Source organism: Henckelia pumila, chromosome 2 (genome assembly GCF_033568475.1).
Source record: "Henckelia pumila isolate YLH828 chromosome 2, ASM3356847v2, whole genome shotgun sequence".
NCBI classification, from domain to species: domain Eukaryota; kingdom Viridiplantae; phylum Streptophyta; class Magnoliopsida; order Lamiales; family Gesneriaceae; genus Henckelia; species Henckelia pumila.
The window spans coordinates 17,548,103-17,565,505 of NC_133121.1; the positions used below are offsets into that span (position 1 = coordinate 17,548,103).

General features: G+C 33.9%; 2 protein-coding genes across 7 annotated transcripts; one reads left to right on the forward strand and one right to left on the reverse strand.

Moving 5' to 3' along the window:
• The first annotated feature begins 201 nt into the window (after positions 1 to 201).
• Positions 202 to 6,019, forward strand: LOC140879474 (protein FAR1-RELATED SEQUENCE 3). Of its 5 annotated transcripts, none has more exons than XR_012149431.1 (7): positions 202 to 402; positions 581 to 879; positions 969 to 3,308; positions 3,397 to 3,486; positions 3,872 to 4,021; positions 4,606 to 4,849; positions 5,390 to 5,421. XR_012149431.1 is itself a non-coding variant. In XM_073283181.1 (7 exons), the coding sequence occupies exons 3-7, from the start codon at positions 1,068 to 1,070 to the stop codon at positions 5,435 to 5,437; spliced, it is 2,646 nt and encodes an 881-aa protein (XP_073139282.1). In that variant the 5' UTR covers positions 202 to 402; positions 581 to 885; positions 969 to 1,067; the 3' UTR covers positions 5,438 to 6,019. The 5 variants fall into 5 exon arrangements, 4 of the variants coding, with proteins under 4 accessions (XP_073139282.1, XP_073139281.1, XP_073139283.1 ...); XM_073283181.1 differs by having other exon boundaries at positions 581 to 885; positions 4,733 to 4,849; positions 5,390 to 6,019; XM_073283180.1 differs by having other exon boundaries at positions 4,733 to 4,849; positions 5,390 to 6,019.
• A 3,189-nt stretch (positions 6,020 to 9,208) lies between these two features.
• Positions 9,209 to 12,334, reverse strand: LOC140879750 (protein ETHYLENE INSENSITIVE 3-like). 2 transcript variants are annotated; one of them, XM_073283619.1, is made up of 2 exons: positions 12,199 to 12,334; positions 9,209 to 11,466 (listed from the first exon to the last, which is right to left on the reverse strand). In XM_073283619.1, the coding sequence occupies exon 2, from the start codon at positions 11,320 to 11,322 to the stop codon at positions 9,511 to 9,513; it is 1,812 nt and encodes a 603-aa protein (XP_073139720.1). In that variant the 5' UTR covers positions 11,323 to 11,466; positions 12,199 to 12,334; the 3' UTR covers positions 9,209 to 9,510. The 2 variants fall into 2 exon arrangements, with proteins under 2 accessions (XP_073139720.1, XP_073139721.1); XM_073283620.1 differs by lacking the exon at positions 12,199 to 12,334 and adding an exon at positions 12,157 to 12,175.
• Positions 12,335 to 17,403: the final 5,069 nt, after the last annotated feature.

Genomic DNA, 17,403 nt, shown 5'->3' on the forward strand with positions numbered 1-17,403 from the left:
GTTTGTTATACACAAAAAAAATTTAATTTATATGTACACGTTGTGTGCATATATTTACTAGTTAATTATTATTCATATGGGCTATTACCAAAATTATAAAATTATTTTAAAGTTTCTTTGTAATTATTTGATTTGATGGGTCCAATAAATCCCATGGAAAAATAAAAGACGGCGCATTCACATGTATAACATCCAAAAGAACCAAACCAATCTCAGCCGTTAACTACAAATCGACGGCAGATAGTCTCTCGTGTCATCCACCGATGTATATCAGCCTCGTCGCCGGTCAAAAAGGTTCAGCATCTCCGTCGTGTTAATGCTAAAACCCTAGAATTCAAAAATTCACCCCACTTATGATTAGATTCGTCCAATCTCTTACCTCTCTGATTAAGCCGGATCAAGGTCTGTCTCCTTTTCCCCAGTGATGTATTTTTAATGGATTTTATGCAGTAATGTTTGAACGTACATATACGTGTGCTGCTTTTTTTTTTGCGTGAATGGTAGATTCTTATTGAATATACTTATACTGTGAATCATGGGCTAATTTGATTGTTTTTTTCTGGTTAAAATCATATGCTAGGTGGAGATTATGTATTTTCTGGGGAATTTCAACTGCGGGGTTTTAAGTTGATGTGGTTCTAAACTTATGGCAGCAACTTTTTGCTACACTGCTGCAACCAACCAATTAGCTCACTAGACACTAGTTCATCAGGCTTCTCAATTCTCGGGTCTGTAATGGTTCCCATCGAGAAGGGATCTCTACTAACCAAGAGGAGAGTCACACCAGGTGCTTGTCTGTGTTAGGGGGAAAAAAGAATATTTCATTATGCTACCAGAAATGAGGAGGGTTTTAGAGTCACACGTGTTTCGTAGAGTTGGGTCAGTGTATGAAACAGTCCAGGTCTTGATTGTTTTCATTTCTGCCTCCGAAATTTCAGTGGTGAATATGATGATTGATTCTTTTGCAGATTGGAGAGTGCACGGTCCCGCCAAAAAGGTATAGACATGCTTGCAGGATCCCTTTTCATCTGTGATGAATATTGTGATCATGCAATAGTGATTGTGGTATGGACATAGACTTGATCGATGTGGGGAATGTGAACGTGGGGCAACACGGGGCCATCATGGATGATGGAGACAATGATTCTAATGAAGGCGGCGAAAAGAATGCTCATGGACATTCTCTGGTTCAGGATGAAGTTGGGGTGGCTCCTGAGCCACATATGGGCATGGAATTTTATTCGGAACATGCGGCCATGATATTTTATGAAGAGTATGCAAGACATCTAGGTTTTAGAACCCATGTCAGCCACAACAATTGGTCTAAGGGTGATGGTAGATCTACCTCGCGAGAGTTTTTATGTACCGATCAGTCCAGAAAAAGGGCTAGTGAGAAATGCGAGGCCATGCTCAGAATAGAGGAAAGGGGCCAAGATAAATGGGTTGTGACAAAATTTGTTAAGGGGCATAGTCACTCAGTTACAGGTCCTAATAAGGGGCATTCCTTTAGGCCACAGAAGCGTTTCAACGCCGGGGCAAAAGATGTGGTGGAAACTGACCAAAGTGGGAATGTAATTCCCAGTGGCACGATGCGTGTATCTATTGATGGAAACCATGTTCCCCCTGAAATGAACCATGGAGGTAAGAACATGCGTCCAGAATCAAATCGTACAAACAAAAACTTTGGCTTATCTGTTTACTCTGCTAGGCATCCTACTCAAAAAAGATCATTAGGCAAGGATTCTCAGAATCTCCTAGATTATTTTAAGAAGATGCAGGCTGAGAACCCAGGATTTTACTATGCAATTCAACTTGATGAAGAGGGTCGTGTTGCTAATGTATTTTGGGCAGATGCTAGGTCGAGAACAGCTTACAGTCATTTTGGTGATGCTGTTGTCGTCGATACGATTTGCATAATAAATCAATACAAAGTGCCCATTGCCCCTTTTACAGGGTTTAACCATCATGGTCAGACAATTTTGTTCGGTTGTGCCCTACTGTTTGATGAATCGGAAGCTGCATTTGTTTGGCTATTTAAGACCTTTCTTGCCGCGATGAATGACCGTGCACCTGTCTCTGTGACCACGGCTAAGGGCAGAATCATACAGACAGCAGTTGCTCGGGTATTTCCAGAAGCACGACATTGTCTAAACAGGTGGCATGTGTTACGAGAAGGCCAAGATAAAATGGCTCATGTTTGCGTTGCTCATCCTAGTTTTCAAGTGGATCTCTATGATTGCCTAAACTTGACTGAGACCATTGAGGAATTTGAATCAATTTGGGCTTCTATCCTTGACAAATATGACTTGAAGAGAAATGATTGGCTCCAGTCAATATATGATTCTCGCAGGCAATGGGTGCCCGCTTATTGCCGAGACTTTTTCTTTGCTGCCATCTTTCCTCAGCAGCAATTTCAGAGCTTTTTTGATGGCTATGTAAATCAACAAACTACTTTGCCATTGTTCTTCAGGCAATATGAAAGTGCCTTAGAGAGTTCGTTTGAGAGGGAACTTGAAGCTGATTTTGATACAATATGCACCACCCCATTGCTGAAGACACCTTCGCCAATGGAAAAACAGGCAGCAAACCTGTACACAAAGAGAATATTCTTAAAATTTCAGGAGGAACTAGTTGAGACGTTTGCATATACTGCTAGTAGGATTGATGGTGATGGAGAAAACGACACCTTCAGGGTTGCAAAATTTGAGGATGACTATAAAGCCTATTTTGTAGCATTAAATATTTCCGAAAGGAAAGCATCCTGCAGCTGTCATATGTTTGACTATTCTGGCATCCTTTGTAGGCATATTCTGACAGTGTTTACTGTAACAAATATACTCACCTTGCCATCTCATTACATCTTAAAGCGGTGGACTAGAAATGCTAAAGATGGTGCTTCTTTTGATGAACACTTTGAACTACAGGGTCAGGAGTCACTGACCAAGAGGTATAATAATTTGTGCAAGGAAGCAATCAGATATGCTGAGGCAGGGGCAATAACATCAGAAACATATAGCTTGGCACTTACTAGTCTCAGAGAAGGAGGGCAGAAGGTTGCTTGTGTTAAAAAAAATGTTGCAAAAGTTGTCCGTCCAAGTTCACAGGTTAGCAGAGTTAACAATGATGAGTGGAGGGCATCCAAATTGAGTGGAGATATGACACCATTACTGTGGCCGCAACAGGATGAAATAATACACCACTTTAATCTTAACGATGCTGGTGCTGCTGGTCAACCCATCATTCAGAAAAATGTCTCACACATGACCCCGATATCTCTTAACCGTGAGGAAAGTTACAGTGATAACATGGTACTTCAAATGTTAAGCTTATTTTTTGTAAATAACTTCTGCGTATTGTAACAAATCTTAAGCTCATTTACATTCCTTTTTTCTTCAGGTGGTTCTTCCTTGTCTTAAGTCAATGACTTGGGTGATGGAAAATAAAAACTTAACACCAGAAGATAGGGTAGCTGTAATTAACCTGAAGGTACTATTCCACCGAATATTTGATCATGTGCTCCAAACTAACTAATGAGCTAAATTGTTTGGTTTCTTGTGTTCGCAAATCACGATTGCTATTTTCTATTTGCTTTTGCTATGCTCTTATTTTAAGATACTACATTTAGCCAATTTCTAAATTGCAAATCTGTCAGCATTGTTAAAGCTGGGAAATGGTAATCTGATGAATTTATCTTGACAATTTTATTTATCAGGATTATGTATAAATTTTGTGTTGATGTCATTCTGCCGTTGTCTCGACTGTCACCGATTTTTATTGCCACAATGTGTGTGTAGTCATAGGCCAATGCTCTCAAAATGTATATTGAAATTGAATGAACGTTTCTATTTTGCTTTTCTTTTGCTGTTTGCAGTTGCAAGATTATAGCACAAGTCCTACAGGAGAATCAGTGGTCAAATTTTCATTGTCAAAGATCACATTAGAGCCCATGTTAAGGTCCATGGCTTACATAAGTGAACAGCTCTCTACCCCTGCCAATAAAGTTGCTGTCATTAATTTGAAGGTTTGTGTTTTTCTTTTCTGATTGTAAGTGTTTAAAAATTTTATTTTTGCATTGAATGGCTGAGATTCCTGTGTTAAAAGTAAGCTGTAAATTGGGCAGGTAAACCCTGATTAGACAAGAGTGTTTGTGCTTCATCCACTGAAATGCATGTTGAGTTTAGTCAATAAGTGTAAGGGATGGTATCTAAATTCTATACTTGATTGGCTAACAGAAAATTCTCTGTTGCATTGGTTGCATATGAGTAAAGGTATTCGCGGATAGAAGATTGCCAGCATCGGCTAGTTGTACCTTGCATAACCCCAGAGGGATGAGAACATTTGCTAATGGTTAATTTACTCACAACACAAAGGCTTCCTTGACCCCCATGCACAGCCCTGAACTAAAAAACTTAGCATTTATAGTGTAATAGAAATTTTCAATTCTTTGTTGTGCTTCTCATTTTACTCATCCACATTGCGGCATAATATTGATCTTGCCACCAAATTTGAGTGTTTCTGTTGGTTTGCAGTTGCGTTTTCAGAGACAATCTGTATATCTGAGACAAGGGAGTAGATATTTATATACATTGGACATTTTTGAAACAGGGGCAAATGCATGTGTAGCAGTCATGTATCATGTAGGGGCTGGAAAATTGGAGTCATGCCACAATCCCATTTTTTTGTTTGTTTACCGTGACAGAATATTTGTTGGTATTGCCTGCTTTATCTGCAGCTTCAAGATGCAGAGATGATTTCAGGTGAATCAGAGGTGAAATTTCAGGTATCCAGGGATGCATTAGGTGCCATGTTGAGATCAATGGCGTACATTCGTGAGCAGCTGTGTAATACAGTAAGCATTTGTCTCCTGCTGGCAATAATATCCTTATTTTGCTGAAATTCATGGTTACCTTTAACTGTTCATTTCATTTAAAAGTTATGATTTTTTAGTTACATTTTAGCATTCCCCTTCAACGTGCTATGGGCTGTGTTCAAACGTGAGAATGGTTTCATAAAAAATGGTTCAGTGTTGCGTTCACTTCAATTTATTTCATTCAGCCTTCTTTGTGGAATCTTCTGTCTGATTTCTTGTAAGGTTTTTGTTATTTGTTGGTGTGATGTTTGGTCGTGGATCGCTCCATAATTTAACTGACCAAAAACGGTTCTCAAAATGCCACTAGCTTGTTTTTTCTGAGGTAACCTATTTTTGGAGCGGACACAAGCTGTTATCACATGCTCCATCTATACAAACTGGAACTGTTTCATGTGATTTATTCTAGAATTATTTGTTTGTTACTTCCTCTATTCTACAGCATCACTCCGAAATTTTCTGATTCATAATTTTACACTTCTTAGAGAAGATTTATATCCCCTGGATGTTCTTGCAATGCAGGTTGAGCCGAAACAAGATAATGCAGCAAAAAGGCAAAGAAAAATATAGATAGACGCATATGTTTTCGTTCTCATCAAAGCTGAGAGGCAGGTTGGATCCGACTATAATCATACCCAGAGTAAATTATTTTCGGAATCATCCTGGTAACCTTAAACAAGGTAGATTTTCCTACTCGCCCAACTAATCTAGGTCTGTCAAGTTTGTAAATGCTAGTAAATAGGAGTCAACAGAAGGTCGGATATCTTATCTCCCATTTTACAGAAGCTCCACATTATAAGATGAGACGAAACCCTGTATATTGTTATTCACCAATTTTGTAGAAAATAGAAGAGAATTTGGTAGTTGTTTCATCCAGCAGCGCGGTTCCAAAGACGTGTTTTCATGTTATGTTCCTGAAAGATTTAGAATTTTTAAAGCTCATAGAGGCAAACGTATGAATTTTAGTGATTGGATCTGAGAAAGTAGTTTAGAGAAATTTAAAATATTGGGTTCAATGGAATCAAAGCAAATAGAATGAGTATTGTCCAGGTGCATGCACATTGAGATGCTTAAAGAAGCAAACAAGAAACCTTGCATGTTCTTTGGCCAAACATGTCACTTCAATTTGGGGGTGTGATAAGAATGCAACGCATGCGAACAAAATATAGTTCAAACAAAGAATAAAGATTTAATAGTTTAATTTGATTATTGATATTTTTCAACTTTCAATTTCTAGATATTATATTTGAATTTTTTTTTTGTATGGTTCTCACAATTCGTGTTCCTAACCAATACTTTTGGCCATGTTTCAAGTTGATCTTGCAATTTTTTGTTGAGTTTAGTGCACACCTTGATTTACATCTTTCCTTATTAATTACAAAAAAATTTTTGACCAATGAGATATTTATTTCTTATCATAAGTAGTTTTGTATTTAATGAGAGGAATTGTAAGTTGGTGTAAGTCAAATTGTATCATTTTTTTTTTTTGTTTAGTGAAAACAAAGAGTAAGACTAGAAATTGGTTCGTCTTTAAAAACAATAAAAGGCATTTGATAATTAATTTGTGTAAACTACGATCAATAACATCCGATAAATATTTATAAGATTTTCCAATACTAATATAGAAATAAATATTAAATATTGTAATTATATTTTGGACCCGACTTGAGAGCTGCTTGCTTCCCTCATGTACGGTACCACCTTTCTTACGCATATTTCAAAAATGAACTTTGATTGGTTTTTGTGGATTTTAGTTTATGATAATTAATAACGTTACTCAAAAATAAAAGAAAATAATTAATAACGCAAAAATTCTCATCGGTCAATTGGTCAATTTTTAAAGACGATTCTCACATTTAATCTTATTCATAAAAATTTATTTATTTTTATGTCAGAAATATTAATTATTGTAGATATGAGTAGATCGATTCGTTTCACGGGTTCGCACAGAAAACCTATTCAATTAAATGAATTAATAAATACTCGATTAATAATTGTACAAAAAATTTAGGAATTCGATAAGGGTCTAGCAAAATAGCTAATAATAATAACATTTTTTTTAAAAAAAAAGATAATAATAAATAATTATAAACCGAAACTTCAAAGAGTTATCACATCTCGTCTATTTTATTTATTTAATTTAATTAATTAATTTATAATTTATAACCATATTAAAATATTGATTTACTGATTGTTGTGGCTCATCTCGTACTAAAATTTCAACTTCATACACAATTATATCCTTTCTCTCTCAACTCAAAACTATATATATATATATATATATATATATATATATATATATATATATATAGTATTACACTAGCAAAATATATTTTATTTTATTTTATTTTTTGATATTATTTGAATCACATAATGGTTTGGTTTAATTGATAGTCACGTACACCATGCGTACATTGTTATTGTTTTTTTGAAAGTTTTTTTTTTAAAGTCGTACTTTGTTATTGTTAAAGAAAAATTAAGTGGCATCTTTTGGTGCATTGCAATTATATCATAATAATAATATTATCATTAATTGTCACTATTTAATCACATTATTACCTTACATTTACAAGATCCAAAATGGTGGGAATCTCTGTAAAGTCAAATAATTTGTTATCGTGCCATAATTTATATTGTCTTTGATTGATTGGAGGACAACTTTAAAGTAAGTGGCATTGAACCAAAGGGGTCAACTCCATTATATATATTTTGACAAACAAATGAAGACATATTTTGAGGACTAACGTAAGCCTATTTTGCTGCATATTTTGTTATCGTGCCATAATTTATATTGTCTTTGATTGATTGGAGGACAACTTTAAAGCAAGTGGCATTGAACCAAAGGGGTCAACTCCATTATATATATTTTTCCATATGGTGTGGAGTTTTTTTGGCTATATCAAACTCGTGTCTTTCTCCAATTAGAATATTTATACATTTATGCTGTTGTTCTACAAGTGAGATGATTTCAACTCTATTAGTATTGTTGTCGTTGTTTAGAGATTTATCACAATTAGATATCATCAAACTTGAGAATTCGTCTTAAATTTAAAATTTTGGTCCTAAATGAACGGTATACTAGGCTGGTCAACTCCATGATTGGAGAACATGAAATAGGTATAATTTTAAGCACTGCTTCACATGAAGTACTAATTATAATGGTTAATGAGATTCTATCGTTTGGGTAGTACTCAAATAATTTATCGGAAGGTTATTGGAAGGTTTACGTCTCAACACATATACATAATTAATATTATAATATTGGAATGACAAATCATGAATTGTTAAATCTCTTATTAGCGTAATTTTCTTATGATAGGTTGAAATAAACCAATTATAATATGCAATTAGCCCATCGAACCACATACATACTGTGAATTTAGACATTTTTATTTGTGCTATTGTTTATGTGTACTAATCATGTGAGTTCTCGTGGATTCTTGGATTTTATAAAAAGTCAAATAAAGAAATCCTTCCTTGACTCAAAAAAAGTCGACACTTAAAAAGAGAGCAAGGGTAGTAATTTATAATCATCTTTAATTAACTAAAATAACTAATCAAAATATTAAAAAATTGTTTTCACAATATATATATATATATCAATTCAAATTTCAAACAAAAATTTGACCCATCAAGTGGTGGGAGCAATACACATGCAATACTGAAAACACTTGTTTCATTCATAAATGGCACTCAACAATATGTACCAGCCACCGCCAAACCTCAATTATTAGACATGAATCTTCTTGAGCATCCAGATCCTCAACACATCAGACTACAAAAACCCCTTGGTTACAATGATGTATACCACAGCACACACAAATGTTTAATTCTATGCTATTATTCGGTGAATATGTTTTTGATATTCTTGCTCAGAGTTCGATGGGTCGTCTAATCATGCAAACTCAATCAGTTCGACTTCACTTCAGTCTTTGAGTTTGTTAGTATTCTTTGTTTGGAGTCTGACACAGGGTTTCAATAGTGCAACTCAACCGGTTCTCTTCTTGGTTCGACGACATGAGGCGTTCCATCGAGTGTATGCTAAAACCAATAGTTGATATTGAATGTATAACTCAAATCTTTTAAACCGTATCACACAGTTATCGTGTTTCAAATGTTTTGCCCCATGAAAAAGGAACACAGGACGGGACAGCAGAGTCAATTACTGCTATTCACAGAATTTACAGTGGAGATACAAAAGTGTTTTAGTTCAGTAGTCATTCTCAATCCCGATCCCAATCCCAATCGTGTGCAATGTTGTGGCTCCACAGTCATAAAGAGAGTCATGGGCAAAAGAAACGAGACAAAATAGCCTCTTTAGTCAACAAAATACAGCCAGCATGAAAATGAACTGGATACCCAAACAAGAAAACAGTTGCCAACTGGACTCCATAATAAACACATCAACCCTTAGCTTGTGGTAGTACACAAGAAAATCTCAAAAATAAAAGAAATGAAAATTAAGCTAAAGCTTATTTATGTAACATCTATAAGGTCTTATCTAAAATGTTTTGAGGGGACCATTCACCTTTTCATGTATTGATTGCAGATATGCCTAAGTCCCTCAACATGTAAGAATTCATGGTGAAGAAAGAACCATAATAAACTACGATTATGGAAGGTGATACAAGCTCTGCAATCTTTTAGTACCATATTGTAGCACCCTGTTTCGGCATGTTATCCCTTGCTGATCCGGAGAAACCTTCGGTGTAATTCATGGATGGTATATTGAACGGAGAACTAAACATTATTTGGAAACTTTCATTCATGTTGGAGTTGAAAGGTTGATTTACAACCTTGTTGCGGTCGAACCTGTCCACTGTACGAAACACAGAAGGATTAGTGGATACGTTGGAATTTTCAAAAATACTGCCATCAATTGCTATCCCTTGACTGTGAAGGTAGCCATCTTGTTGGCATTGGACGATAGTTTGCTGAACGGAATGCTCATTTGTCGCAGTAGCATTTTCCGTATTTATGTTCTTGGTAAGATTATTGTCGTAGAACGACATAAGCGCGTTTATTGTCCTTTGCCCGTCTTCTGGAACACCAAGTCCTGATAAATCAAAGGAAGGTGGAGTAGGATTTACAGGTAGAGCAGCTGATTTTGGCTGGACAAAAGATTGTGGGAAGATGACTGGCTTGACTTCATTTATGCTAAACTTTGAAACACCAAACTCAGATGAATGTCTGTAAGGGCAAGAGCGTTGATGATTGTCCCTCGAAGTTCTGTCCTGAAAACCGTGACAAAGTTCGTTGTGAGGACATGAAAGAAAATCGCAAATGTATATCTTGTTGTCCATCAAAACATTCAGTTCATTGCCCGGCTTTCTCTTCTTCGAAAAGTCCAAGTTGCTCTGAACCGGTAGCCGACCTGGGAATCTATCCAATCCGATATTGAGCAAATCAATAGGATTTGGTTTTTGCTCTTGCAGTTCAAAGTTTGGCTCATTTGTGGCTCCGTCGACATCATACTCGCTATCGTCATTCAAAGCGAATGTTCCACTTCCACCAGAAGAGGACTGAGGCGGACAGCGATCGGGGTAAAGCTCTCGGGCCAAGGCTTCTTCCTGATTGATGATGGCCAGCCAAGTTGCACTTTCTTTGGCTGTCATCTTATCCTGCAAACATTTTGACTGCCTAACCAGCTTCCGAATCTTGGAAATATCAGGTGACATGTGCTTTATAACAGACGTTAAAACCCCCACCTTCCACGCCTTCTTCAGATCATGAGGCTTCTTGTATGGTGGAGGACCTTGATCCATCCGCAAACCGAGCTGATGCCACCACTCTTCCTTCCCACTCGGCCACCATGGAGGTGGGACTCCTCTTTCCAATGGAAAACGTCTCTGGGGAGGATCACAGTGCTGCATAAGAGCAGACAAAAGCGAGCCAAGGGTTGTGTCTTGGAGTTCCTGCAACGTGTGTGGAGTTGGGCCAATCGGATTCGAGTTCTCGTTCTTTCCTGGGATTGAATTATCTGCTTGGTATTTTGCTATGGCAGCCGGTCCATTACGATCAAATCTGACCTTATCCTTCCACCACTCTCTAAGATTATCAGAGGCCCCGCTAACCGGCTTGCCCTTCTCGGGTATTATTCCATAAACAAAACCTTGAGCTTTGCAAACCTCCATCATCTTCAACATATACTTCAAGATCCCATCCTGCGCCCTTGACATCTTCTTCCTCCTCGCCTGTTCTTGGGATTGCCGCTGTTTCGCAGCATCAATGCCTTCTTTCCCCTTATTCATTTCTTTGAGCCTTTTAAGTCTCATTTTGTCTCTCCACATCCTCCTCTCAAGTTCATCCACGTCCATCTCCTCATCGGTATAGTCATCCTCCATAACTTGTTCGGCTACCTCAGACTGCGGATCACACACATCTACTTCCTTGATGGGAGCAGAGGAGAAGAAATCAAGATCGCCGCAAAACCCCATGTCCTCAAACATCATCATTGCACCAAGTTTAGCAAAAGACCATAAACTGGATCTGAATTTAATTTAAGCTTCAAATACCGAACTATATCTTTCTCTTCAACCAAACACAAGATTCAGGAATATATCTGAAGTTAGATTCAACTACATGCCATGTATTCCCACCTGGATAAAAACACAAGTGTCCCGTTTATCAATGCAAAAGACCAACTCCAAAAAACAAAACCCCATGGAAAAAAAAAAAAAAAAAAGAAGAATCAAAATAGCTCATCATCAGCTTATTTCTATTTTACACAATATATTCATAATAAAAATCTGCATCACAAAAGCATAACACGTAAAGCTCATGAACTCAATGAAATAACAAAACCACAGATCCCAACAGATCATGGAAAAAATTAAGCTCAAGTCTAAGGAATCTAAGATCAGCTGTACCATTAAAACGACAAAATGTGAGAAGAACTAAAACACCATCTCTATCAGTGTCTAAGGCTTCATACAAACACCATTTGACACCAAAACACCATAATATTCGTTATTCAACAGCTGAAAACCAATCACCAAAGAGTTTTCAAAGATTAGAAGATTCATCTTGTGAACTAAATCAAAAATCTTAATTATATACCCAAAACTAAATAAGCACCACGTCCACAAAAAAACCAAGAAGAAACCTCACACTACATCCTCAAGAACAACCCTCCAAGAAAAAAGGAGACCATGGATCAAACAAACCCCAAAGCCATCAAAGATTTGAACTTTAATCCAATAAAAACAAGAAATCATAAAACTAAACCACGCAAAGCCATAAACAACAAGAACCCACAACAAAAGCAGCAATAAAAAAAATAAAAGAACCTTAAAATTATCAAACAATTTATTTTCTTTTTTGGCTTCTACCTCAGACTATTCATGTGACTTTCAGTTCCACCTCTCCTCCTTTCTTGCACAAAAAAAAAATAATTGGCCCTTCATACAAATAGTGATAGTGGGAGAAAGAAAGAGGGTGGCAACCGGGGAAGGAAAAAGACGGGAGAGTTTTGAAATGTATTCTATTTTTTTATATGTTTTTTTTTCTTTTTTTCTGAATAAATTAATAAATCAACAGCATCAGTGGTTGGAATACCGTATTGGGAGGTGAAAATTGTCGGCACTTGGTAAGAAATCAAAGATTAAAAATATTAATCACTGTGCTTCTTTATCAATTTGAGTGAATGCAAATTTATTTGGTAATAAGCCATTCGTTTAATCAGGACACACTGCGTAATGTTATTATCATTGTATTTTTCTTACACACAAATATTTTATATATATATATATATATAATTTTCTTGATGAATAGTGATTTGACTTTGTTTATATATATATACATCAATGTAAATGTTACTGAAAGATAAAATTATGCTTTTTTGAAAAGATGAAAAAGTAATTTGAGTATTTATAGATTTAGTAAATAAATTGACAAGATAATACATATCCCCTAATTTTGCCTTTTCCAATTATATATTTCTTTGGGTAAATTTAGGAATGAATTGATATTGGTAACGCTTTTGGAAAGGTGAACTGTAGGATTTCATTTGCCATGTGCGATGCACCTTGTATGGCAATGTTGAGGCAAATAGCTTCATTTTTCCAATTGCTTGTACATGTTAACAAACTTCAATTCAAAGAGGCAGCCTCGAAATTGGTTTAGAAAACCGATAATTTATAATTCATTTGACATAAAAATTTTAATTTTGGAATAATAACTTAAATTCGAAACCTACTTATAATAAAATCGGTCTCTTAGCTAAAAAGAACAAAAAAAAATTGAGTTCGAAGGTGGCAAAAAGAGAGTTTTTTTCATTAAAAAAACATGAATTTAAATATAACACTTAACTTTGAAACATAAAATTTTAATTATTATCATACTTTTTCCGATTCTAATAAGGATTTACTTATAAAAAAATTAATATCAATTTAGTGAAAAAAATTAAACTAGACCTTAAAAAAATTATCTAAAATTAAAAACAATAAGATGCCACGAGAATTAATGATCATTGGACAACACCTTTAATAGTGTAATGGTACAAACTTCTCTCAATAGAGAGATATGAGTTTGAATTATAATATTCAAACAAAAAACTTACCGTTGATTTAATTTTATTTTTTAAAAAAATAAAAGAAAAAAACTCCACGATCAATGGTGGGTCAAGGTGAACATGAACTTGACCTTAAAGTCTATAAACACATTTATCACCACTAGCATTTATATTTTGCAATTGGCCCCATGGAATTACAAAAATTTAATATGGGACAACGAAATTTAAAAAAAAAATCTAAAAAATAAGAGAGAAAAGAAGAATTGGAAAGGGAAACAAGTGGATGGTTGGAGCTATATATGATGTTTTTAGAAGCAATTATGGTTGAATGCAAATTGCTTGTAATAATGCCATTAATGGTTTTTGGATATGGACAAAGTAGGTTTACAAGTTGATACTTTAACTATACCAAAGCACATAAAAAGGTTAACATTGTACATGGGTTGTCCATCAACTCATGCCTTATCTTCTCCCTCATAATTCAACTCTAAAGTTTCTTTCCTAAATAATTGCTTTGATATTTGGAACAATTAGGCCAACTTATATGTTATTGACAAAAAAAAACAAAATAATACGGAACCAAAGTATTTATGGTCTTGTACTCTACCTTTATAAACTATGAAATATCGGCACTTCTATAATTGAATCGATCGTTCAAACCTGTACAATAATTTCATCTCAATTGTCAAACCGCATCTGAATTATACTATGAGCGGTGCAATAATGCACATTTTCTAAGACACATAAATTTCTAAATAGTAATAACCCTATTTGGAAAGGTGAAAAAAAAAAAAGAAAAGAAAAAAATGTATAAGAAAAAATAGGGAAAAAAATAGAAAAAGAAATGGTTTTGGACTCCTTACATGGTTCTACGGAGTACAAATTGGGTTGGGCTGAAGTTGGATTAAAGGTAATTGTTATAATAAATAGTTTCGTGAGTGATTGAAAGAGCCCAGTCCACTGAGCCCACAAAAATACTCTACATCATTGATTTATGTATCCTTAGTAATTCAGGTAGGCCGGAAAATTTCAGAAAAATTTCGATTTTTTTCGATTCCCAACTTGTTCTCATCTCAAATTTTTTTCGACCCAAGTGATCCGATCAATTTCGGGATCGGAAACTCTACCCGACAGGATTTTCGACCCAACACGAATATATAAATAATATTTTTTAATAATATTTTTTAATTAAAAAATAATTTTTTTATAATTTTCTGTTTTAATATTAATGTTTTATAATTCTCTATCATATAATTATTTTTTTATATTTATCTTTTTTAATATTAACATTGATTTATAAATTTTTATTTTGTTTTTTTTCTTATTATGAATAATTGTATGTTTTTATTGTATTAATCAAGTAGTTGTTTTAGTTTATTTATAATGTACTAAGAAGATGTTTTAGTTTTTTAATAGTTATATACAAATAAATTTTAATTTATTTGTAATGTATAAAGAAATTGTTTGAGTTTCTTCATAATGTTTTTTTAAAAATATTTTCATAGAATTTTTTTTAAAAATATTATTCGGGATTACCCTCTCCCGACTCGACGGGATCCCGAATGTTCGGGATCCCAAACATTCGGGTCCGACACTTTTTGGGTGCAGGATCGGAAGAAAAAAAATATCTCAATTACTATTGGGAAGAGAATCGGGTAAGGAGGTTACGGGACGGGTCCCGACCCGATCTCACCCCTAAATCGAGGATGAAAATTCATGTCCATAAATAATTTATATATATATAATCTAAAAATAAATTATACTTTTTGATATTTTTAAATTTTAAAAATAAATTTTAAATATGATAGTTATAAATAGTGATTAATTAAATTTATTGAAATATTAAAGAAGAACATTTTTATACATTCATTAAATTAACCAAAGTGATTATTCTTAATTTTTTATGGCTGGGGAAAAATAACGAAACGCCGTCATACCGCATATATCGTACCGAAAAAAAATTATATATACCGAAAATTTCTATACACGGTATCATACCAATACCATACCGAATTTCGGTATACCAAAATTTTTCGATAAGAACGGTATGTATTTATGTCATACCAAAATTTTCGATACCGTGAATACCGCGGTATACCGTACCGAACCACCCATAATTATTCTAAGAGATTCGTGCATTGTTAGACAATATATATATATATATACATATATATATATATACATATATATATATATATATATATATATATTTAGAGTTTTGATATGGTATGAGTGTCTTTGTGAGCACCGACTAAGGTGGTGTCCAAGGCCGTCTCCAGAAAATTGGAGGTCCTAGGCTAATTTAAGGTATATATAATTTTTTTATTAAATAGAAAAATATTACAAACAAAATGATAATAAAATAAACATAATGATCACTAATATATAATTTAATAAATCTATTGCCTTTTTCTCTCTTTGAACTTTTAGATTCAAATTTTTTTTTACCAATCATATATAATTCACAATGCAAATCTACCAAAACAAATACAAAAATAATTTAAATAATAACAAATATTGATTGTTGATATGAGATTTAATATAAACACAACATAAAAAATATTTTAGATCATAATAAAAGATTAAAAACTCATTTTATTTACTGTCAAATTTTCCAACAAGAAAAACCAATACAATAATTTCTTATAATAATAAAAAATTTAAAATTCTTGCAACTAAAAATAATGATATAAAAAATTGTATCAAAAGATAAAAAAAAAAAGAAGCTAAAACTAAAAAATGTATAATACAAACAAAGTAAGAATCATCATTCTAAGGAAACATAAACAATTTATTTTTGTTACAAAAAATTAAACAAAACAAATATGAAACTTTAATACTAAAATATGCAAGAAATTAAAATCTCAAAGACCAAAGTCCACAAAATCAAATAATTAAAAAGCAAACAAAATTACCAACATACAAGATAAATCACATTCAATAAAAGACGACACGATAATTGACATACTTTGAACAATATTACTCATTTGAATAGAGAAATTTAACGAAAAAAGAGTTTTGTATCATATAAAGAAAGTTTTTTTCTCCCCTCTTGTACACAAAGAAAATAAAGGATCAAAAGCACAAAAATTTAGCTTTTCAAATTTTTTACAAAATATTTGATTTCCATTTATCAAATAAATTTTGAATGAAAAAAAATATAGATATATATATATATATAATGTAATTTTTTTAAAAAAAAAATTGAGGCCTCAACTTAGGGGAGGCCCTAGGAGCTGCCTAGGTGGCCTCCCCCTAGGGCCGACCCTGGTGGTGTCTACTTATTGGATATACATGAAGCCACCTCAACGGTGCTTACAAATGCGTAGTAGGTGCTCACCGTATCAAAATTATATATACTATATCTATACTATATAACAATGCACAAACCATTTCACATGATTTCTACCTATTGGATGTGACTACGCATCTAATGTATGGACGTCTCATCAGTGACAGTGTTCATAAGATGAAAGAGTTTTGTTATGCTGTCCACCAACCATGCCCACCTCCGTGTCCACCATGTACAAGTCATGAGTTGACCCGTACAATAGATGAGTTAACTTGTACATGGTGGGCACAGAGTTGGGCATAGTTGGTGGGCAGTATAACAAAACTCTAAGATGGAATATATATATATATATATATATATATATATATATATATATATATATATATGTGTGTGTGTGTGTGTGTGAATTTTTTTTGTTAACTAGTATAATATATTGACAAAACAATTTATCAGCTGAAAAAATATAAGTACATAAACACGACATGATTAGATATAAAAAAGATAATTTCATATATTATCCCTGTGAAATCATGATGTTGTTGAAAACCTCCTGTTGCTATCAACTCCTTGAGTTTTGAAATTTTGAGCAAAAATACCCCTGGAAAAACGTACGAACATGTGGTTGTGTGTTCAAAATTTGAAAACATAGGAAGGTATGTGTTCAAGATTAAAAAACATATATAGGGAGCTAATAGATCAATATTTTTTCACATAGAATTTTTAACAATCTCA